At 47.9% G+C, this 25,115-nt stretch overlaps 1 protein-coding gene across 2 annotated transcripts in view; it reads right to left on the reverse strand.

Annotated features, from left to right (window-relative positions):
* LOC108519912 (FYVE, RhoGEF and PH domain-containing protein 5) overlaps positions 1-25,115 on the reverse strand; it is a 127,275-nt gene that overhangs the window by 39,111 nt on the left and 63,049 nt on the right. For both annotated transcript variants that reach the window (XM_017859202.1, XM_017859203.1), the window contains exons 4-5: positions 14,465-14,523; positions 14,323-14,353 (exon numbers count right to left, since the gene is read on the reverse strand). In XM_017859202.1, coding sequence (XP_017714691.1) covers positions 14,323-14,353; positions 14,465-14,523 — 90 coding nt within the window. The remainder of the gene's footprint in view (positions 1-14,322; positions 14,354-14,464; positions 14,524-25,115) is intronic.

A 25,115-nucleotide genomic window follows, 5' to 3' on the forward strand; every position in this document is an offset into this window, starting at 1 on the left:
ATGGTCAATAGGTAGACGCAAAAGGCTCAACATCACAATCATCAGAGAAATGCAAACCAAAACTACAACAAGGAATCATCTTACCCCTGTTAAAATGGCTTTTATCAAAAAGACAGGCAATAACAGATGTTGGCAAGGATGCAGAGAAAAGGGGACCCTTGTTAGCGAGAATGTGAAATAGTACAGCCACTATGGAGAACTGTATGAAGGTCCCGAAAACACTAAAAATAGTACTAGAAGGATCACTTGAGGCCAGAAGTTCAAGACCAGCCTGGGCAACATAGCAAGATCACATCTCTTAAAAAAAAAAAAAAAAAATTAGCTGAACCTGTGTCTGGGGTCTCAGCTAGTTAGGAAGCTGAGGCAGGAGGACTGCTTGAGCCCAGGAGGTCAATCCTGCAGTGAGCCAAGATTATGTCACTGTACTCCAGCCTGGGTGACAGACTGAGACCCTGTCTCAAAAAAAAAGATTAAAAAAAAAAAAAGAACTACCAATGTTCCAGCAATTCCACTACTGAGTAGATATTTAAAAGAAAGAAAACCAAATATATCAAAAAGATAGCTGCACTCACTTGTTTTTCGCAGCACTATTCACAATAACTGAAGTATGGATTCAACCTAAGTATACCTCAACAGATGAATGGATAAAGAAAATGTGGCATATATACACAATGGAATAGAATTCAGCCATGAAAAAGGATGAAATCCTGTCATTTGCAGCAACATGAATGGAACTGGAGGTCATTATGTAAGTGAAATAAACCAAGCAAAGAAAGACAAATATCGCATGTTCTCACTCATATGTGGTAGCTAAAAAAGTGGATCTCATGAAGATAGAAAGTAGGCTGGTGGTTACTAAGGTGGGAAGAGGGTGGCAATGAAGACAGGATGATTAATGGGTAAAGATATACATTCTGATAAAAGAAATAAGGCTGGGCACGGTGGTTCACACCTGTAATCCCAGCACTTTGGAGGGCAGAGGCAGGTAGATCACCTGAGGTCAGGAGTTCGAGACCAACCAGGCCAACATGGTGAAACCCTGTCTCTACTAAAAATACAAAATTAGCCAGGCGTGATGGCCGGTGCCTGTAATCCCAGCTACTCAAGAGGCTGAGGCAGGAGAATCGCTTGAACCTGGGAGGCGGAGGTTGCAGTGAGCTGAGATTGCACCACCACTGCACTCCAGCCTGGGCAAAAGAGCAAGACTCTGTCTCAAAAAAAAAAAAAAAGAAAGAAAGAAAAAGAAATAAGACCCAGTATTAGATAAATCAGTATGATGACTATAGTTACAATAACAGATTGTACATTTTGAAATAGCTAGAAGAGGCCAGGCATGGTGGCTACTAACACCTATGATCCCGGCACTTTGGGAAGCTAAGGTGGGAGGACTACTTGAAGTCAGGAATTCAAGACTAGCCTGGGCAATATAGTGAGACTCCGTCTTTACCAAAAATTTAAAAGGTTAGCTAGGCTTGCTGGCGCATCACTGTAGTTCCAGGTATTTGCTGAAGCAGGAAGATGGCTTGAGCCCAGGAGTTCCAGGCTGCAGTGAGCTATGGTTGTGTCACTACACTCCAACCTGGGTGACAGAGTGAGACCCTGCCTCTAAAAAACATACAAATAAATAAATAAATAAAATAACTAGAAGAGAATAATCTGATTGCTTCCAGCATAAAGACAAATATTTAAGGTGATACATATTCTGAGTATACTGATTTGCTCTTTACAAATGATATAAACATATTAAATGATCACATACCCTAAAACTATGTACATCTATTATGCATTTTAAATAAATTAAATAAAATTTATAAAGAATATAAGATTTCTTTCTTATAAGAAAAATATTTTATCTTCAAATACATTTGCTCTTGCATGAGGCCTAGCTCCAGTTTTAAATACATGGCTGGGGTGGGGGTGGGGAATCCTGAAACCACCTTGAGCTGTGGAGCAATGCATACTGGGAAAATCCCAGGGTCAGAGATCACGCACTCTTGCCCAAATGGAGAAGTTCAAATCACCTTCCACGCTCAGGAAAGATGATTCCTCTGCCTTGTTGGATTGTCTCCCCGATGGGAGCTCACTATGGGGCAGGACATCTCACTCCACTGCTAGACAGTTTCATTTCTTTTCTTTTCTCCTTTCTTTTCTTTTCTTTTCCTTTTATTTTCTTTCTTTCTTTTTTTCTTTTTTCTTTTTTTTTAAATGGAGTTTTACTCTTGTTGCCCAGTCTGGAGTGCAGTGGCACGATCTCGGCTCACTGCAACCTGCACCTCCCGGGTCCAAGTGATTCTCCTGCCTCAGCCTCCTGAATACCTGAGACGACAGGCGCCTGCTGTCACGCCTGGCTAAATTTTTGTATTTTTAGTAGAGACAGGGATTCACCATGTTGGCCAGGCTGGTCTCAAACTCCTGACTTCAGGTGATCTGCCCGCCTTGGCCTCCCAAAGTGTTGGGATTACAGGCATGAGCCACCGCGCCCGGCCTGCTGGACAGCTTCTACTGCTGGAAAGGTCTTCTTTAGGCCAGAAGCAGTGGTTCACATCTGTAATCCCAGCACCTTCAAAGGCCGAGGAGGATCACTTGAGCCTAAGAGTTGGATGGAGACCAGCCTGGGCAACATGACAAGACTCTGCAAAAAATTTAAAAATTCTCCAGGCACGGTGGTGCACGCCTATAGGTCCAGCTACCTGGGATGCTGAGGTGGCAGCATCACTTGAATCTGGGAGGTTGAGACTGCAGTGAGTTGTGATGGTGCCACTGCACTCCAGCCTGGGTGATGGAGCTAGACCGTGTCTCAAAAAAATAAAATAAAGGTCTTTTGAATATAAGGATCTAGAAGTGGGAAGTGCCTGAGAGAGGATGGACAGCCCTTCCTCCAGGAAGCCTTTCTGGCCTTCTCTCCCCAAGTGAAGGCCAGAGGCTTTTCTACCCCTCCCTGCAGGGGAACAGTGAGGAGTAGAAAAAAGGACAGGGAGGTGGCATAGGACAGAGAGAGGGAAACAGGGAGAGAAAGAGAGAGAAAGAAAAACAAGGAAGCAGAGCCAGTGAACAGGCATGACAGAGAGGGAGGGAGAGAGAGAGAGAGAGAGAGAGAGAAGGGGAGAATGAGAGGAAGAGAAGGAAGGAAGGAAGGAGGGAAGGGGCAGGAAGGGAGAAGGAAGGAGGGCTCCATGGTGAGATGTAGAGACTGAGAGACCCGCTTACACTGTGCCTCCAACATCTGCCCAGAGGTGTGTGCCTGCGCCATCAGACAAGGAGAGCAGATGTGGGGTTTAAAAATGTCTGTGCTTCCTGAACACCTCATCCTGTCCTGTGCTGACCTCCTGCTGATGGCCTGCTCTGCCCGGAACTACAGGGAGGGCACATGGAGGGCGGCCCTCCCTGGTTCGCAGTCCCAAGGAGGGAGGATGAGCTGGTTCCTGCCCCAGTCCAGCGCAATTCAAGGTCTTGGGAAACCTCTAGCCCCAACATGAAGGTCAGAAACCCTCAAGTGGCTGAGTCTTAAACTAACAAATGGACTCTCTGTGATGAACGTATGTGTGTTTCTATGAGGAGGCCACATGGCTAACCTGTAAAGAGAAACTGAATGTCCTCATATAGGAGCTATCAGAGCCTTTCCTGAAAGCATGTTTTAGAGGGCACAGGAGGCGAGGGTTGTGAGTAGGGCAGCAGGTGCAGACGATGGCTGAATGGAGGTGGTGGGTAATTCTGACTTCTGCCACAGCTGGCTCTGGGGTACTGGGGTCATTCTGAGCCTGGGGTGGAGGTTTCCCTGCTGACCTGGGACAGGAGGACTCCAAACTCTTTCCCTGTGAGTCTTCATATTTAGGACCCAACCTCCAGCCCTGCAGGCTCTTCTCAGCCTTGGCATCCCAGGAAAAGAAAGAAAAACAGCCCTGTATCCTGATGAGGGCAATGACCCCTCTTGCGTGGGCACTGTCTGACAGGGCTTTCAACCCACTCTTATTTGTTCTGGGCTGGGTTCAAGCCCAGATACTCCACAGGGTATTGGACGACTAGGCAAGCTGTCACCTGTCTGAGCCTCGGTTTCCTCACCTGCAAAATGGGGATAACAGTACCACAAAGTATAGCAGGAGGCTGCAGAGAGGCTCTTCCTGATGATTACAACTGCTTTGTCAGTTGTACAGTGCAGAGAAAGAAAAGGAAGAACAGGCAAAGACAAGACCGGCTGCATTTGCATCACTCTCCAGGGAGCTTATATTAATTGCTCTCCAAGCTGGTTTCTCATCTGTAATTAATTCTCACTGAATCGACTCAGTCCCAATGGGCAGGATGGCCATCACCAACATGACTCATTTCAAAAACTAGAGCATAATCAGAATTGCCACAAACATCCGTTCTTAAAACTCATGCACCAGCTGAGAGTGCTAAGTGCCAGCCTCACCATCCATCACTCCCTGAAAGGGTTCTGCTATCTCATCAACTCATCAACTCGGGCCCATAATCACACCTGGGGGTCCCGGCAGCCATCTGAGTGGGAGGAAGGGGGCAGGAGGCACCCAGTCCTCATTCCTTTATTCCTTCAGCAAATATTTGTAGTACCTGCTTTGTCAATTGTACAGGGCTTTGCAAGCCCTGAGGAGACAGTGGGAGCATGGAGAGAGGCACTTCTGCTCTCAGAGTTTGCAACCTGAGTAATTGTTTCAAAGCCATGAGTAAAAAGACTATTTCAACACAGGGGTCTAAGTGTTATGACGGGGAAAAGCAAACGACCCAGCAAACCAGAAAAGGGAGACCCGGCTTGGCCGTGGGAAAGCCTTCCAAGGAGGCAGTGCCTATGCTGAGACAAGAGGCAAGCATCCCAGGCAGAAGGGATGGCAGGTGCAAAGGCCCCGAGGCGGAAGAGGAGCTGAGGGGTGGAGCATGGTTTGGGTGGAGTGTGTAGCTGTGTGTGCAATGATCGCGTAATGCTGAGAATATACTGAAAACCATGAACTTTTACACTTCAAGGGGCTGAAATGCACAGTATGAGACTCGTATCTCAATAAAGCTGTTCAAAAAAACTGGGTAAGAAAGTCACAGATGGAGAGAATATGTACAATCCCCAGATCTGAAGGTAGACTTGTGTCCAGAATACTTAAAGAGCTCCTAAGAGCAATACAAAAAAGATACCTCAATTTTTTAAAAACAGCAAAAGAAACATTCAAAAGCCTTCCCAAATGGCTAATAAACAGAACGAAGGATTCAATTTTATTAATCAACAGGGAAATGCAAATTAAGCCACATGGAGACACCACTACACAATCGCCAGAATGACCACGAGTACAGACGCCGACGACACCAACATGTTGGCAAAAGCATGGAATAAACGCTGGTCTCTTACACTGGGGGGAATATACATTGTTTTAACCTCTTTGTTCACCTGTCTGGCAGTTTCTAGTCAAGCTATGTCTATGCTTACCCTGTGACCCTGCAATTCTTCTCCTGGGTAAACACCAAGGAGAAATGACATCAGGTGTTTATGGTGACGTTCACAGCAGCTTTCTAATAGCCCAGACTGAAGCCACCCATGTGTTCATGCACAGGAGCACAAACAACCCAACTGTGGGCTGTCCCTACCCAAGAACACTGATACTCGTCAACAGCTGGCTCAGTCTCACAGACTGCTGAGCTGAAGCAGCCAGACACGTAACAGTACATAATTTGTGATTCCATTCCATTCAAGAACAAGCTAAACCAATCTCATGTGACAGACAGCAAAACAGGGATAACCTTTGGGAGGGTATTACAGGAATCTTCTGGGATGATGGAAATGTTCTATCCGGGTGGGAGTTACAAGTATACAACACACGCCCCTGGGGAGGGAAGACAAGCAAGGGCTCCCCATTTTTTTCACCTCTCCTCCAAACTCTTCGTGGCGCCTCCTGCCCTCAGCACCAAGTTAAATTCCTTGGCCTGGTGACCATGTCCCTGCAGGAGCTGGTGTAGCCACCTCTGCAGCTTACAGCTCACTTCTGTGTAACAGTCGTTCTCCAATTTGAGTGTGCATCCAAATTACCTGCCGGGCTTAGGGAAACACAGATTGCTGCCCACCCTCCATTCCGCCTGAGTTTCCATTCAGCAGGTCTGGGCTGGGGCTGGATCATTTTCATTTCTCACAATTTCCCAGGTGATGCTGACACTGCTGGTCTGAAGACTATGCTTTGAGAACTACTGCTTTCTATGAATCCTCTTCTCCAGCCTCTGTGTCTTTGTTCTGCGCTTCCATCATCCAATATACATCGTGCTGATCTTTCAAAGGTACTTTAAAGACCACCTCCTTCATGAGGCCCTCTTGGGTTACTTCAGCAGTCAGTCTAAGGGCCTCTCGAGTGTCCTACTCCAGAAATTTGGGGTCAGAGCCTGAATGGAGCTACTCTAGTCTCAGAAATGTCTTTGAAGTCTATTATTTTAACTTAAAAAATACATATTTTACATTAGTCTCTGAAATATATCTGTATCTAATTTGTTTAAAATACGTATCTGGAGCAAAATGGAGGTTCTTAGAAAATATGCCATGTTTAGCCAGAGGCCTTTAGCCCTTGTGGGCACCTACTGCACAGCTGGGGCTGGGTTACACGTATGCCAGGCTGAAAAAGCAACAGTTTTTACAAAATAGTGCATTGTCAGACTATTCACATAGCCTACATGTTTCTGTTACCTCCCCTCCAACAAAGAGAGAGCAGTGTGCCTCACTCACTTGTTTTCGCCTTCAGATTTGCTCAGCTTTGTTCACAACTGTGCTTAATGTCTGATATGTCAATGATTAGGCTGTTACAGATCAATTAAGTAGAAATCTCTGAGGGCGGAACCTGAGCATCTGTGTTTGTTTGTTTGTTTGTTTGTTTGTGAAAGGATCTCACTCTGCCACCCAGGCTGGAGTGTAGTGGTACGCCCATAGCTCACTGAAGCCTCCAACTCCAAAGCTCAAGTGATCCACCCACCTCAGCCTCCCAAGCAGCTGGGATTACAGGCATGCGCCACCATGTCTGGCTAATTAAATTTTTTTTTTTTTTTTTTTTTTTTTTGTAGTGATGGGGTCTCACTATGTTTCCCAGGCTGGTCTCAAACTCCTGGCCTTAAACAATCTTCCCACCTTGGTCTCCCAAAGAATTGGGACTTCAGGTGTGAGCCACCATACCGGGCCTAAATGTGCCATTCTTAACAGGCCTCTGGGCCTTTACAAACGTTGATCCCGTTGCCAAGCACAGCCTTCTTCACTGCACCCCCGCCTAGCTATTCAACGCATTTTCCTCTGGGCATCCCTCTCCAACTCCAAGAAGACTGGGCTGGATGCCTCCTCCAAGCCCCCAAAACCTCGGTATACCACCCACCACTGTGTTATATTGTTCTTTTTCATGCCAGTCTCTCTCTCTAGACCATCAGTGCCTTGAGGGCAGAGACCTTCCCTGCTGTCACTCACTCCCTGATACGTCACCCAGACCAGGTGCTCAGGAAGTTTATTTTCTTATTAAAAAAAAAAAAATTTTTTTTTTTTTTTTTTAGGGACAAGGTCTTGCTATGTTGTTCAGGCTGGAGTGCAGTGGCTATTCACAGGTACAATCAAGATCCACTGCATCCTGGACTCAAGCAATTCTCCTGCCTCAGCCTCCCAAGTAGCTAAGACTACAGGCATGCACCCCCATGTCTGGCAGGAAGTTTTTTTTTGACTGAAGAAAGGATAGGACTGCTGGGAGGAGAACTTGCTCCACCATCACTCATTCATTGGCTACATGCTGAGCATCAGTTGCGTACCAGGCTTCACAAGCCACTGGGAACAAGGGTACGGTCCAGCTCTTTGCCCTTAAGGAGCTCAGAGTTTAGTGATGAAGGCAGACAGCAAACAAGCACCTAAAAATAGCCCCAAAACACAATCAGCAAAACCTGACAACTGACGGAGAGACATACAACCCAATAACCATAGCTGAGAGGTCAATAAGCCTCTTTCAACAATGGACAGAAAGTGAGGATGCAGAAGACTCAAAAGGATCCATCAGCTCGCCCTACGCAGCATTCACAGAACACCCCACCCGACAAGAGCAGAGGGCCCATCCTTCTCAAATACACATGGAACACTCTCCAGGTATGCTAGGGCGTATGCTGGGCCATAAAACACATTTAAATAAATTTAAAAGGACTGAAACCATACAAAATATGTTTTCCAACCACAATGGGATTAGCAGAAGGATAAATTAGAAATCAGCAGCAGATGATGTGGGAAACACACAAATACTTGGAAGTTACATGACACAGTTTTAAACAATCCATGGGTTAAAGAAGAAATCACCAAGGGGATTATTAATAGAAAGTATTGTGAGCTGCATGAAAATGAAAACACAACATAACCAGTGACAAACACATAAATTAGGTACTTTCAAACAGTGAAAGGTGGTGTGAAGAAAATGAGGTGTGAGATGGAGTGCAGAGGAGGGAAGTACACCCACAGCATGTCACCCTCCCCGTGTCCACACCCTTGCCACAGCCTCACTGGAGGGGAGAGCACATCCCTGCCCCTTATGCCTTTGGGCCTGGCCATGGCATCTGCTGCTGTCAATGGGGTGTATGTGGAAAGGATGATGTGCCAGTTGTGAACTTGATTCTAAGATGCCCTCTGCTGTTTCTCCTGCTATCACCATGGGAAGAGCTTCCCGGGGCACATGCTGCCCCTTCAGCCTACGCCCCAGCATGAACACACAAGAAGCAGAGCCACCAAGATGAATCCAGCTTTCACTCAGCTTCCTCTGCAACTAGGAGTACCCAAGGATATGAAAGGAGAAGCTTGACAAGTGAAGTTTTCAAGGAGACTAACCCAGCCTGGAGGCATGACCTGTTGCTTTTCTACCTTTCTTCTTCTTCCTGACTGGGATATAGATGCAATGGTTAGAACTGCAGCAGCCATTCTGTGTTCACGAGAAACCTTGGAAATGGATGCTGCAGATGGAACTTTAGTCCTGAGACTGTGTGGAGTTGCCAAATTTGACCTGGATCTCCTGCTTCTGGATTTATTTCACATGAAATAAGAATCCCTAAATTAGCTAAGCCATCGTAATTGGGGTTTTGTTACTAGCAGTCAAACACAGTTCCTAACCAACACAGAATGTTTAGGAAAAACTTCTGTAGTAGACTGTCTTTTCCAACAACACCCACAACAATATCTCCTATCTCAATGGTCTTTATATAATATGAGCTCGATATTCTTCCCATTGAAGAGGAGAGACTATGTCCCCTCCCGTTGAACCTGGGTAGACCTTTGTGACTGTCTTAACTCATAGAGTATGGTGGAAGTGGTGCTACAGGACATCCAAGGCCAGATCATAAAAATGCCATGCACTTCTACCTGCTCTCTCAGGACACTTACTCTTAGGACCCAGCCACCATGCTGTGCAGAAGCCCAAACTCACGTAGGCAGAGACCACATGGAGTGGCCACAGACAAGTGTTCTGGCCAACCTCCCAGCTTAAGTCTCGGACAACAGCCAGCCTCAACCACCTGATGTGTGAGTGAAGATGTAGGGAACTGAAGGCCCGTGGGACGTGACCAACTCAGCATTCCACTGGAGGCTATATGATCAAACAGCAACTGTTTATCATGAACACAGGATGTGGGCAAACTCACGACTGCGCCTGCCGACAGAAGGTTTGCTGGAGGCATTCACTCCCTGGCGCTTCTCCTTTCATATCCTTGGGTACTCCTAGTTGCAGAGGAAGCTGAATGAAAACTGGACTCATCTTGGTGGCTCTGCTTCTTGTGTGTTCATCCTGGGGCGTAGGCTGAAGGGGCAGCATGTGCCCCAGGAAGCTCTTCCCATGGTGATGGCAGGAGAAACGGCAGAGGGCTCCTTAGAATCCAGTTCACAACTGGCACATCATCCTTTCCACACACACCCCATTGACAGCAGCAGGTGTCGTGGCCAGGCCCAAAGGCATAAGGGGCAGGGACGTGCTCTCCCCTCCAATAAGGCTGTAGCAAGGGTGTGGACATGGGGAGGGTGACACTGCGACATCTAGAGAAAGCAGTCTTGCAAGCCTACTCTGGACTGAGCAGCTGATCCCTTTTCCACCCCACTTCTATCTCTTTTGCCTAATAAATACAGAGGACTGTGTAAAGCTCAGGGCACCTGTCCACTAGAGGCAAGGTGCTCCCTGACCCCTTCTTCCAAATATACTCTTTTGTCTACTGTGTAACCCACACGGACCTAGGGAGACTGAATAAAGGGGGTGAATGCGGGAATGAAAGATAAGAGACAAAAGAGTGTATTTGGAAGAAGGGGTCACCTTGCCTCTAGTGGACAAGAGCCCTGAGCTTCACACAGCACTCTGTCTTTACTAGGCAAAAGAGATTGTGAGAAGGGGGGTGGAAGAAGGGGTCAGCTGCTCAGTCCAGAGTAAGCTTGCAAGACTGCTTGCTTTCTCTAGATGTCGCAGTAGATAACCTCAGCGCCAGGGAGTGAATGCTTCCAGCATACCTTCTGTTGGCAGGCGCAGTCGTGAGTTTGCCCACATTCTGCATTCATGATAAACAGTTTGCTGTTTGATCATATAGCCTCCAGTGGAATGCTGAGTTGGTCACGTCCCACGGGCCTTTGGCTTCCTACATGAAGACACCTCCAGGTGATCCCAGCTCCTAGCCATCAGGTCACCCCCAGTCTTTGAATCTTCCAGTTGAGGCCCCAGACATCATGGAACAGAGACCAACTCCCACCACCATGCCCTGTCCAAATATCTAGTCCAGAGAATCTGTGAGCATAACAACACGGTTGTCTTATGCCACTAAGTTCTGGGGCACCACTAGTTTGAAGTGGTAACACTTGAGCCGAGACCTCAATGGGAAGATCGGGGTAGGCCACTCCAGTAGAGGGAAGAGCAAAACTGTGAGATGTGAACGCATTTGTGGTATTTGAAGAACAGTAACAAGGCCAGTGTGGCTGAAGGCAGTGATGAAGAAAATGGTAAAGGAGGTACTGCCAGAGAGGTGGAGAGGGGCCAGGTCATGTGGGCCTCCTGTGTGAGGAAACTTCTCCTGGGGCAGGATGGTGACAACTTCCAGAGTTCTCTCCCAATCAGCAGACTGGCTTCTGAACAGGCCTTCAATGCCTTAGCCCAAAGGAGCGACCCTTGGTAAGAACTTTTGGTTTCTTCTAGGAGAGACTTGCTTTAGATGAAAAAACAGAGGACAGAAGGTGTCCAGGGGCCACACCTGTTCAAAATCTCTAGCTGTTTATATGTCTAGCTGTGAATATGTCTTTCCCTCCCTCATGCCCCTGCAGATTCTGCACAAAACTACAGTTCTGCAAATTATACTTACACAGAGTAATGTAAATTGTCTGTTCACATATTGATTTCTCCTCCCCACCTCCACCCTCTCTCCCTGCAAAACAAAAACTACTCAAGGGCCGGTTCTGAGCCTTATTCAGCTTTGGGGCTCCAAGGCCTATTTCAGTGCTTACAGTAAACATCCTGGGATGTTTCCAGAATGAATGGGCAATTCAGATGGATAGATGAATGGATGGATTGCTGGTTGGATGGGCAGATGAGGAATGGATGGAAGGTTGGATGGGTGGGTAGACATTTGAGTAGTAGATTAATTGGGAGTGAATGAGTGCATGGTTGTGTCACTTGATGCATGAATAGATGAAAGGACAGATGAGTGGGTGAAAGGCTGGCTGGCTAGGTGGATGGGTAGAGACTGACAGATGGGCAGGTAAGGAATGTTCTTATGACTGGGTTCCTGGAAGGATGGAAGGCAGCCGTTAAACCAGAAGTCAGTAAGCTTTTTCTGTAAGGGGCCAGATGATAAATATTTTAAGCTTTGTGACCCACATATGGTTTCAGTCGTATATTCTCCTTTGTCTTTTTTCACAAATGTTTGAAAATGTAAACTCCATTCCTATGGAGCCCATAGGCTACACAAACCCAGGACCGTGGCCATCAGGATGACTGGAATTTATGGCAGCCACTGAGTTAGCTATAGCTACCATGTAACAAGCAACAGAGCTGCACCCCAAACACAGAAGGCCACCCCCACCCCCAACAACAATAGCACAATGTAGCCAGGACCTTTCCTGCTGGGGAGATTTGGGAGGCACCGTCAGCTCCTCCTTATCACTGGAGACAGCCTTGGTATCTCAACAGCATCAGTCTCTAAGACAAAATTCTGAAGAGCTTGCCAAGCTTAACAACCAGGGATAGATTCAAAGCTGAGGAGTGGTGGAGAGTGCCCAAAAGTCTATAGGTCTCCTTCAAGACTCATTTCCCTAGCTAAGACCTAGAGTCACACTAGGAGATGCCTGCCCCCTTTATCCCCGTAAGCACTGATATAAAATACAGCTCTAGACCACAACTTCCTGCAACCAGCTTCTGAGTGGTGAATTTTTTTTTTTTTTTTTGAGACACAGTCTCGCTCTGTCACCCAGGCTGGAGTGCAGTGGCACGATCTCGGCTCACTGCAACCTCCGCCTCCTGGGTTCAAGTGATTCTCCTGTCTCAGCCTCCCAAGTAGCTGGGATTACAAGTGCCCACCACCATGTCTGACTAATTTTTGTATTTTTAGTAGAGATGGGGTTTCACCATGTTGGCCAGGCTGGTCTGGAACTCCTGATCTCAGGTGATCCACCCACCTTGGCCCCCCAAAGTGCTGCGATTACAGGCATGAGCTACCGTGCCCGGCCCTGAGTGATGACTTTTATGGGCTCTCCCTTCACCCCATCCTTAGGATATTATTATGGATTACCAGGGGCTTCAATGTCTTTCCAACTGGCAGGAAGCAGAGCAAACACAGATGCAAGTTTCCTAATTAAAACCCTCTTAAAAAGTCATAAAACAAAAATGCCCAGCCCCTCTGTCATGCTGCCAGCCCAGAAACAAGGGAGAGAGAAGAAAAAAAAAAGGGAAACTGATCCTTCCGGCCTTTACCAAATAGATCTTTTAGGTGTAAAAGCTGAATGGGGGCTGGTACATTTCACACGTGAGGGCTTTGGGGTTCAAGAGTGCACACAGGCTTTCATCCTGAGGGGACAAAAATGAGGAGCTAAGAGCACCAGCCCAGAGTAATGCTCTATCTGCCCTCCTGGGTTCCCGGCTGCTATCAGCTCACGTGGGGATGTGATGCCAGGGTGACACTGTTGATAGGGACCTCAGCTGGGTTCAGTAAGAGGCCTGGCTTGGTGTTGAGTGCTCTGGTACACCCAGAGAAGGTCCCTGCCCCAAGGAGCTCCCAAGGCAGCCAGGAACACCCAGTGAATGCGAGGGCAGTGGCCTGGGAGCCAGGAGCCCCGGCACTTATCCTGGCTCCACCACTGTGTGACGCGGGCCATGTCACCTCCTCTGGGCTTCCACATCACCACCTACAAAATGTCCAGGTGTACATCCCCAGCTCTGACATTCTTGGAGATGGTGAATGATTCAAAGCACCATAGAACCCAATGCTCAACCATGGCAAGAGTGCAAATGGCCCAGAGAGCTCAAAGGAGCGGGGAGCCTGAGTCTTCCATGGTCCCCCACTTCCCAAGTCTTTGCTGTGCCCTCTTCTCACCCTTCCCTATGGCCTAGCCCCGAACATCACCTCCTCAGGGAAGCCTGCCCAAGGTTGTTGGTCACCCCCCTCATCCGTCCCCTTTGCTGGCCAGAGAGCTCCTGGGGAAGGACCCTGTCTGATCTGTCTTCCCATTCTCCAGTTCTTGTCATGCAGCGAGAGTTCAAAACAATGTCTGCTGAACTGAATTGAGGTGACTACAAAGGGACACTCTGTGAGCTGTCCTGTGAGTTATGAAGGAGAGCACTGCCTGATGTTCAGGCTGTCCCCAAGTCTGGCCTCCTTTCCTCTGAAAGCCCAAAGGAGTACCCTCACCACCAGCTTAGGCACCACCACCCTGACGCTAAGGAGACTGAGGAAGACTCTTGATACCCTCAGCTGCTCTGTCACCAGGCAGACACCTTTTCCATACGAACCTAAACATCACACACATACAGGTACACAAACTCACATACACAAACTCACACAGAGCAATGCCCAGAAACACCCCACTGTCCTCTTCCTGCCTTTCTCAGCAAGAAGGCTAAGGAAATCTCAAACATCCTGCCCAAAACCTCAGCCCATGCCCCCAAGCACCCCATCCCTGAGCAAGGAGACGCATCCGCTGTCTGCCCCCAGAAGCACATTAATCAGGAGACAGACTTCCCTGAAAAGCCTTGGTGAGTGCTTGCCTGCTGCCAGGCCTCTGTTAATGGAAATCACCTCTGTCTCCACATTGCTTTCCTGCCTCTTATATCACAGACTTCTAAAAGGGCAATTAGTTTTGGACAATTAAAATGATTAACTCACCAGATGTAAGTGCTGGAGCATCTCCACGTATCTGCAGAGGGAAAGAGGGTTGAGGCTGCATTAATCCCCATCCTGTGTAAGCCCAGGAGGGTGACGTTTTGTTTATAAGCTCAAGGCCACAGGCACCTCCTTAGGGACTCACGCTTTCTCTGAAGATAGCAGTTCCTGTGCGATGACAAGGGCTCTGGACTGTCCTTCTACCTGTGGGAGGAAAGAGAGCAATCAGATGGGACAGGCATCAGTGGTTTCTAGGAGGCCACCATGCTGCTGGAGGCAAGTTCCAAGCATTTCTCAGACCATTTCCTGGTACTCATTATCTGTATGTTCTTCAACAACTTATTTAACCTCTCTGTACCTCAGTTTCCTCATCTGTAAATGTGGATTTTATTTTATTTTAAAAACGTATTTATTTTATTTGAGACAAGGTCTTGCTCTGTCACCCAGGCTGGAGTGCAGTGACATGATCTCAGTTCCCTGTAGACTCGAACTCTCAGGCTCAAGCGATCCTCCTGCCTCAGCCTCCTGAGTAGCTGGGACTATAGGTATGCACCACCACACCTGGCTAATTTTTAAAACTTTTTGTAGAGACAGTGTCTCACTACATCGACCAGTTCAAGGCTGGTCTTGAACTCCTGGGCTGAAGCAATCCGCCCACCTTGGCCTCCCAAAGTGCTGAGATTATAGGCGTGAGCCACTGAGCCCAGCTATAAATGCAGATTTTAACAGCACCTAACTCTGAAGGTTGTTGAGCTAATGCCCAGCATGGCACCTGCCATTTAGTAAATGCTCAATGGCCATGATGATGGTATGACCTTTATATCCCACTTCATGACCCCACCAATCCTGAGCAACCTGTGGTTCCCCGTACTGAGGAATTCTCTCTTTTCTCTTGCTTTTGTACATGTTGTTCCCTCGGCATCCTTTCCCCCTCCTCTAGCTGGCTAACTCCCAGTCATCCTGTAAGACTTAGCCACGGCAGCACCTCATCCAATAAGCCTCTCCTGATCCTCCTCACTCGATGGCCTGGGCTAGGTATCCTTTCTGAGCATCCCCCTCGCATGACACTTATCATTACTGTGAAACAATCACATCTCTCCAGGAGGGCAGGGATCAGGAACTTCCACCTCTGCATGACCAGTGCTTAGCGTATGGCAGTTCTCTTTGTTGGCTGAAAGAGTGAGTGAGTCAGTGAGTGCACATTCATTACCCTTGGGAAGCCCTAACTCTGCAGGCTGACCTCAGATGGTAAGCTGTTTAACCCATCTGAGCCCCAGTTTCCACAACTATATGATTTGGAAATAGACTGAGATTATGTCTATAAACAGGAAGGATGGGCAGGGCTGAGACAGATGCCTGGGCCTTCTGCCACAAGCAGGTTCCTGCTGGGTGGCCCCAAACCTGCCGGATATCAGACACAACTAGTGGCTGAGATCCAGAGATACAAAGACACGCTGTAGCGGCCTGATGAAACTGACAGGGGAGGCTGTGAATGTGCAGGCATGGCTGGCTGTGGGTGCCCCATGGCAGAGCAGAGGGCACTCAGCTGGGAACACCTGCCTCCTGGTACAATTCTGCACAAGTCACTTTCAAGGTCAAGCCTCAGTTCCCCATATGTGGACAAACTAACTTCTAAATTCCCTTCTATGCTGAACCTTGCGTGTTACTAAACTTGAGGAGCCACTCGTCAAGTGAGTGATCCACTCTAGTGATGAGAAAATCACTGCTGAGAAAGTCACTGCATAGTGTTGTGGTTAAAAGCATGGGTTCTGAGGCGGGGCACAGTGGCTCATGCCTGTAATCCCAGCACTTTGGGAGGCTGAGGTGGGTAGATCATGAGGTCAAGAGTTTGAGACCAGCCTGTCCAACATAATGAAACCCCATTCTACTAAAATACAAAAAAAATTAGCCGGGCATGGTGGCAGGCGCCTGTAATCCCAGTTACTCGGGAAGGTGAGGCAGGAGAATCGCTTGAACCCAGGAGGCAGAGGTTGCAGTGAGCTGAGACTGTGCCATTGCACTCCAGCCTGGGTGACTGAGAGGCTCCATCTCNCTGCACAAGTCACTTTCAAGGTCAAGCCTCAGTTCCCCATATGTGGACAAACTAACTTCTAAATTCCCTTCTATGCTGAACCTTGCGTGTTACTAAACTTGAGGAGCCACTCGTCAAGTGAGTGATCCACTCTAGTGATGAGAAAATCACTGCTGAGAAAGTCACTGCATAGTGTTGTGGTTAAAAGCATGGGTTCTGAGGCGGGGCACAGTGGCTCATGCCTGTAATCCCAGCACTTTGGGAGGCTGAGGTGGGTAGATCATGAGGTCAAGAGTTTGAGACCAGCCTGTCCAACATAATGAAACCCCATTCTACTAAAAATACAAAAAAAATTAGCCGGGCATGGTGGCAGGCGCCTGTAATCCCAGTTACTCGGGAAGGTGAGGCAGGAGAATCGCTTGAACCCAGGAGGCAGAGGTTGCAGTGAGCTGAGACTGTGCCATTGCACTCCAGCCTGGGTGACTGAGACTCCATCTCAAAAAAAAAAAAAAAAAAAAAAAAAAAAAAAAAAAAAAAAAAAAAAAAAAAAGCATGGGCTTTGGAACTAGGAAGTTTCCTGCCTCTGACTCTTATTTGTTGAACAAGACATTGAGCTCTCTGTGCCTCAATTCTCTTACCTGTGAAATGGCCACAGTAGGAGAATAGTATCCAGCACATATGCGTGTCATAAGGATCAGATGAGCATCTATATAGAGAATCTCTCACACTAGGAACTGTGCCGGGCACACGGCAAGTACTATGAAATTATTGGCCATCATTATCCTTGTTGTTTTTGTCACCGAGGTGGTGCCAGAAACAAAACCAAGTAACCAGGGATAGAATAAGAAAAAAAAATTTAGAGTCAAGTAGGGGAAAGGCCTTAACTGCAAAATGAAGGCTGGGCCACTCCTCTGACAGTAGCAGCAGAGATAGTGGAAAGCAAATGGACTCTGGAATCAATCACATTCATTTCAAACCCAGCTCCAGCACTGTTTCACGGTATGACCTCTGGCGAGTCCCTATCTCTGAGCCTCAGTGTTTTCGCTGAGATCTGGTAGGGAATAACCAACCCAGTCTCACACACTGGCTTCTTGAGGACGCGTTTCTGACTCAGGGCCTCTGCACGTGCTGTTCTCTCTTCTTGCAATGCTCTTCCCCAGATCTTCTCACTTGTACTTTCTGGTTCTTAAGGTCTCTGCTCAAAAGTCACAACCTCAGCACAGTCACCCATGACTGCCTGACCTAACGAACACCCCAAATCATTTTCCACCCTGGGGTTTCTCCATCTTGGACTGTTGACATTTTGAAGAATAGTTTTTGCTGTAGAAGCTGTTCTTATGTATTACAGGACAACGAACAGCATCCCTGGCTTCTACACACTGGATAACAACAGGAGCCTCCACTCCCTCATCCCCCACTGTGACAACCAAAAATGTCTTTAGACACTGCCAAATATCTTAGGGCTTGGGGTACTGCAAAACGTCACCCCTGGTTAAGGACCCCTGCCCCATCTTTATCCTGCTGTGCTTTTCATCACAGCAGACACACACCAGAGCAGCCTGGGCTCGCCCCTCTGCACTCAGCCTTCCTCACTCCGGATCCTCAGAATGTGGCCACAATGGCACAAAGACAACTCTGCTGGAAGTCAAGATGCCTGGATCCTCCCCTAAACAAGGCCATGGGTGGCTGTGTGGCTGTTGGCGAGACCCTCTCGGATGCCTCCGTTTCCTCATCTGGCAAACAGGTGAGCGTTCCTACCCTGCCAGGATGAGATGACGTGATGGATGGCAGCCGTCACACCATACCCAAACTTCTGGAGTTGCCATCATAACCACTGTTACAATCTCCAAGCTGTCGAGGACAGGCTTTTGGTAAGGTCCAGACACGGGCCCCTCTGCACGTCCCACCCAGCCCCTCCTGCCAGACGTGCAGATTCTGGGTGGGATGCACGGGGCAGTCCTGCTTCAGTGACTCTGCGATGATGGATGTGTCTTCGCCAGGCAGCCAGCGGGGAGGCCTGGCAGGCTGTGTGCCCAAGGCTCGCAGAAACTGCTTCTGGGCGTTGCCCAACTGGGCCATTTAATATAGATGTTTGTTTAACCAGGAAATGAACTCCGAGGCTGACGGCAGCGTCCAGGGACAGGCTTCTGGGAACAGGGCTCCTCCCAGGAGCGTGGGGGTTGGGGGTGCCAAGGCCCATGCTATTGCTATGGCATTTCTCAGGGTGAAGCTATGGGTGTTAACATCAGGCCACCTGCCCCTGCCTGAGGCTGTCCCCAGGGCCACCGGCCTCCTCCCTGGTCCCCAGCAAACCAGCTGGTTCAACACTTGGGTATTCTGGGACCCAGGCAGGTCGGGAGGGGTAGTTCTTCCTCCAGGGAACCTCAGCATTAGACAGTGGGTCACACAGAGTCAGGAATCCTGGTCCTCTGTCTCCATGCTTTAGTTTTTCCAACTGTAAAACTGAGTGCTCAGCCTCCTTCTAAGACATCAGTTCCCAAAATACAGTCTGAGAACCTCCGAGGGTCTGTAAGGTCCTCCCTTTTCCAACTACATATCTGTGTGAGCCTGGATATTATATTCATTTAAGTCAACCAAAACAATTCCAACCCACTGGATGGGCAAGTGGATAGGTGAATCCAGCTACCTTCTGTTCAGCAGACATTCGTATTTGTAAATGTAAAAATGTCACTCTTATCTCTGTTTTTTCTTGATTGTTTTAGAAACTAGGGTTGTTGTTGTTGTTTTGGGCATAAAAGTGCTACTTATATTAACATGTTATGGGTTTGTTATCTTAAAATGCATTAAAAGATGTTTTAGAATTTTCTGATTTACTTTCTAAGGTGGTAAACATTGAAGAGATGTGATTCATAGAAATAAAGACTCTTTGGGGCCCTCAATCATTTTTAAGAGGGGAGGTGGGTCTGAGACCAAAAAGTTTTGAGAACCACTGTTTCAGAGGTTGTCACACAAAGACAGCAAAGGGTTGTGGATGAAAAAGCTCTTTGTAATCAGTAAAAAGCTACAGGGAAGTGAGGCATTAGCATAACTATATTATTACAGGGGCCAGGGAACCCCAGGCCTTTTGGCCTGTCCCTCAGGATGGTCCCCAAGTATGCCCAGGGTTCACACAATCCTTCCCCACAATGTCCTACCTGTGGGAGAGGAAGGAACAACCTCAAGATGCCTGTCTCGTCGCCTCCCCTCTCTGTGTACAGGCCTCCTGGGTCCACACCTGCTCAACCTTTAAGATGGTGTGGACTGATATTAATACCCACCTCTTTCTTTCACTGGTCTCTGCCAGTCCTTTGCCAAGCTCCATGCCCCCAAGGCCTCTGTGTCTGGTTCAGCACACGCCCCCATTAGTTCACACCTGTCCCCTTGCACCTGCGGTCACTGGGCACTCCAATCTGAATGCCCTGTGCTCACCTCCTCGAGACCTCCTCCTCAGATGTCTCTCAGCAGTGTCTCCCTCCACTCCTTCCAGCCTGGGCCTCACCCACACTCCACACTGTTCTGCCTCTGAAGCCCAGGCTTCCCACCTTTCATCTTGGAACCAAGCTCCAACCCTCCCTGCACCCTTGACTGACCTCTCTCTCACTCACTCTGAGCTCCAGCCTCCTAGCCATTCCCATAGCCTCCTTCTTCCATCACCTGCATCCTTGAGTGGCTATAGAGGCTCCCAGCACTTACAGAAAGGGACCCCTGTGGCTCAGCCCAGGACTGTTCCCAGTCCCCTCCACCACTCCTCCATGCCTCATGGAGCTCCAGGTGATCCCTTAAGCCCACTCTATTTTTTCCTACCTCTGGGTGTGTTTGGCTCACACAGTTTTCCCATACCCAGAATCCCCACATACCCTCAATAAACATCTCTAGGTCACAGGCTACACCTGAGGTGCCCCCGATGCCCTGTATGCACCAGCCTCTTCTGCCACACAGCCCCCCTAAAATAACCCACATCTGCACACAAGGAAGGGGCCATCTTCTATGACTGTTTCAAGCCCTGGGGAAATTTTCCTTGTGAGTCTTCCACGTGTTGAGGGTCCCAGGAAGGGGACTGCTGGAGTATTCTGAAGTCACATCTGGAGATGGGAGAGTGGTCAGAAACCCAGATACATGGGGCATTAGGCTCCAGGAGAACAGACTCCAAGTCCCCTGGGGATCACCGGGGCAGGCAGGGAACATAAGTCAGGGATTCCAGCACAGCCTTCAACAACTGCTAGAAAACTCAGAGACAAGGACTCAGGAAGAGGTGGCTCACTCTTTATCCCAGCTGTCACCTGTGTTCCTGGTGGCAGCACAGTAGAAAGAGGAGGCAGAGGAGAGTGAGCGCTTGCCAGGACAAGCGAGGGGAGAAGGACGGACCCAACAGTAGCCCCCTGGCTCCCCCAGGACCAGCTGGTCAGTTTCCAGATCATGCTGACTAGTCCAGTTCCTGAAGTTAGGCTGGTGTGAGTGTGGGTTTGGCCCAGCTACTTAAAAGACCTTTAATTTTGGAGAGATCTTTGGTTCTGGCTACAGTCTGTAACAAATCTGCAGAAGCAGCGTGCTATCTTGGAACACCCTGAATGAGGGATCAGGAGGCCTGACTTCTACTCTTGACTTGGCCTCTAACCTGCTGAATAGCCCTGAGCAAGGAACGAGTGACAAGCTTCAGTTTTCCTTCCAGTGAGCTCCTATATCACTGAAACTTCGTTGAACAGTAGCTCGCCACCTCTCCCTCCCTCCACCCCCAGCAACCACTACTCTACTCCTTGCTTCTGTGAATAAGGCTATTTTATTTTTTAGAGACTTAGGGATCTCATTCCATCACCCAGGCTGGAGTGTAGTGGCACCTGGGCTCAAGTGATCCTTCAGCCTCAGCCTCCTGAGTAGCTGGGACCACAGGCATGCACGCCATCACACCCAGTTAATTTTTTTATTTTTTATAGAGATGAGGTCTCACTGTGTTGCCCAGGCTGGTCTCCAACTCCTGGCCTCAAGCAAACCTCCTGCCTTGGCCTCCCAAAGTGCTGGGAACACAGGAATGAGCCACCATGCCTGGACCTATATTTTAGACACCTCATGTAAGTGGAATCATGCAGTATTTGTCCATCTGTGACTGGCTTCTTTCATTTAGCATCAAGCCCTCCAAGTTCATTCACATTGTTGCAAATGGCAGAATTCCCTTCCTTTTTATGGCTGAATAATATTCCATTGTATATACAGACCACATTTTCCTTATCCACTCACCCAAGGACGGGCATTAAGAGTATAGATCTGGCCAGACGCGGTGGCTCACACCTGTAATCCCAGCACTTTGGGAGGCCAAGGCAGGTGGATCACCTGAGGTCAGGAGTTCAAGACCAGCCTGACAAATATGGTGAAACCCCACCTCTACTAAAAATATAAAAATTAGCCGGGCATGGTGGCATGCGCCTGTAGTCCCAGCTACTCGGGAGGCTGAGGCAGGAGAATCTCTTGAACCTGGGAGGCGGAGATTGCAGTGAGCTGAGATCATGCCACTGCACTCCAGCCTGGGTGACAGAGCTGCCTCAAAAAAAAAAAAAAAAAAAGTGTAGCTCTTACATTAAACATTCTTGCCACAGTGAAAAGAAACAGTGGTCTCTAAATGCTTCTTTCAGCTCTCTCACCTTTTGGAATCCTAAGAGAGCGGCTGTGATTATGATTAGCAGCTCCCCATGTCTGATGGCAGGAAAGGGCCAGTGCTGGCTCAAACAAGACACAGCCCTCCCCATCTCACTTAATTCCAGAAAGGTCCAGCCATGACTTCAAACAGCCAGCTAATGGATGGATTCTATGCCTTCGTCCCATCTGTTCTTGCCTCCTATAAACTTTCCTCCTCCTTTCTATTTAACTACATCCTGCTCTCTTCCAAGGAGCACTCAGGCTTCATCACCTCCTGGAAGCCTTCCTGACTGCTCTGACTCTTACAACACAGAACCCTTCCACTGCTCGTGGTTTAGTTCACATAGCTGGGTATGGGGGTTGCCCCTGAGACCTAAAAATAAAATCCTAAACTCCTCGACTGACTGAACAAGCCCCTTCTTGACCAAGGGAATGCCAGAAAAACCTTAAAGATTGAGTTCCCAGTCATGACATGATGGGAGATCGGACACGCATCATTATACTCCTTCCCTCTTTCAGTTTAGACACAACATCTGACCAGCACTAATGTTAAAATAGAGATCACAAGACTGACAGAATGGACTCTGGGGCGATAAGATACCAAATTATAAACAAGACCTAAGGTTGTGCCAGGCAAGGGTTAAGCCACACACGCCACACTTAACTCTGTTCTCACTGCCATAAGGTTTTTCTTTTTCACCAGCAGCTAAACAAGCACTGGCCTCAAGATAAGCAATGTTGAAACAATTGCAGCTCTTCCACCGTCAGACACTAACTAAGCCCCCTGTTCTGCCAGCCAAGCTACAGCTCTGATTGGACAAGAGACTGACTTCTATGACTTTCTCCCAATAAGAGACCACTGACCATGGACTGGCTCTGGGTGGTTTGAGCAGGCTGTGCACTGAGTGCCTTCACGCTGCCCCTGCTTTGTCTTTTGACATATAAGGCCTAACTGTAATACATTTACATGTTAAATCTCCACCCCAACGTGAACATGGGACACATGCAACAAGCATGCTTGCTTATCACACGTACACACTGCCTTCTTTTATGAATATCCACAGCTCCTCCTATAACTTGATGAATATGTAAACTTGTCCAACCCCTGCAGCATAAATTCCTGTTTTATCCCTCCCTCCCTCAAAGCAGGTGCTTTGAGTATCTGCTTTGAGAAGCTGCTAAAGACTTTAGCCAGAGGCTGCACTTCCCAGCCCACGAGAACAGCCACCTTTCAGACTGTAAACCTTTATAAGAAATAGTCTTTTCTCCAAATTTATAGATCTTGTCATTTTTCAGTTAAATTCCATAATCTTTCCATCTCGTGTGCAACCTTGGTTTATTTTTTAAAAGTGTGGCACAACATTCAGAGAAGTACATAAAATATGAATATAAAGTTTAAAGATCATCACGTGAATTGCTTTTTCATTCTCCAACTCAACTGTAAGTTCCCCAAAGCTGGGACCCCATGAGCTTCTTCTGTGGCATCTCCCAGAGCCGAGGGCACCACGAGTGCTCCACATAGACTGGGTGATTGCTGCACATAGACCAGAGTTCAGACTTCAGTGAACACACGCGAGTCACTGAGGATCTTGTCAACAGGCAGATCTGGGTTCGGCAAGTCTGGGGTGGGACCTGGGATGCTGTGTTTCTAATGATCCCCCAGGTGCTACGGTGCTGTTGATCCACAAATGGCACTTTGGCCATAGACCATTGAGAGAGAGAGAGTGATCACCACCAAGTCAGGCAGGAGAAAGCAAGACTGAGTATCACCTGTGGCCCACATCCCAAACAGTAGAGCAAAGGGCATGTCTGAGACTTAACAGAGAGGAAACTCAGCCACAGAACAAGCTCTCCCAGGGCCAGGGGATCCTAACCTGCCCAGCCCTTTGGCCCTGGCTGCCTTCAATCACCCCAAGGCCCTCAGCAAGGCGTGTGAGGCACACATGTACCCAGGATGCCTTCCAGAACCTTGGAGCCCCTCTTCTCTCCCATCCCCTCTGAGTTGTGTCTGCCTCCCTCTCCCTCCTCTGCCACCTGCCTTACAATGTCTCTTGTGTTAACTGTACTGAAATGCAGTACTCTCTGCATGGCTACGGGGGAGCCAGGGTGAAGCAACAGGAATATTAAAGATGCAGGTTGGACTCCCAGCTCTGCCACTCACTGTGCAGAGTAAGTTACACAGGGCCAAACAAGTGTTTTCATTTTATTAAACTGTCAGGCATTTGAGTTTGTTTTTCTTATGTAAATGCACAAACTGGTTCTAAATGTTTTCATTTGCTCATTAACTTATTTGAAGATATTCATTGACTACATCTTAATGTACTAGGCAGCAAGGACACACCCATGAACAGGATAAACACAGCGTCTGCCCTCCTGGAATGACTGCCAGGGAAAGGCAAACAATGTGCAAGAAAACAGAGAAATAAAGAACAAGACTACAGCACAAGGAAATAGCTAGGAATGCTGTGACAGAGCATGGAAGAAGATCTAGGAGCCCTCTCTGAGGAGGTGACATTCAAATTGAGACCTATAGCCAGCCACAGAGCAGGGAGGACATTCTGGTGGAGGAAACTCCAAGGGCTAGGAATCCAACTTACAAGGGATGTAAAGGACCTCTTCAAGGAGAACTACAAACCACTGCTTAGTGAAATAAAAGAGGACACAAACAAATGGAAGAACATACCATGCTCATGGATAGGAAGAATCAATATCGTGAAAATGGCCATACTGACCAAGGTAATCTATAGATTCAATGCCATCCCCATTAAGCTACCAATGACTTTCTTCACAGAATTGGAAAAAACTGCTTTAAAGTTCATATGGAACCAAAAAAGAGCCCGCATTGCCAAGACAATCCTAAGTCAAAAGGACAAAGCTGGAGGCGTCACGCTACCTGACTTCAAACTATACTACAAGGCTACAGTAACCAAAACAGCATGGTACTGGTACCAAAACAGAGATATAGACCAATGGAACAGAACAGAGTCCTCAGAAATAATACCACACATCTACAGCCATCTGATCTTTGACAAACCTGAGAGAAACAAGAAATGGGGAAAGGATTCCCTATTTAATAAATGGTGCTGGGAAAATTGGCTAGCCATAAGTAGAAAGCTGAAACTGGATCCTTTCCTTA

Source organism: Rhinopithecus bieti, unplaced genomic scaffold (assembly GCF_001698545.2).
Source record: "Rhinopithecus bieti isolate Rb0 unplaced genomic scaffold, ASM169854v2 scaffold_49509, whole genome shotgun sequence".
Lineage (NCBI taxonomy): Eukaryota > Metazoa > Chordata > Mammalia > Primates > Cercopithecidae > Rhinopithecus > Rhinopithecus bieti.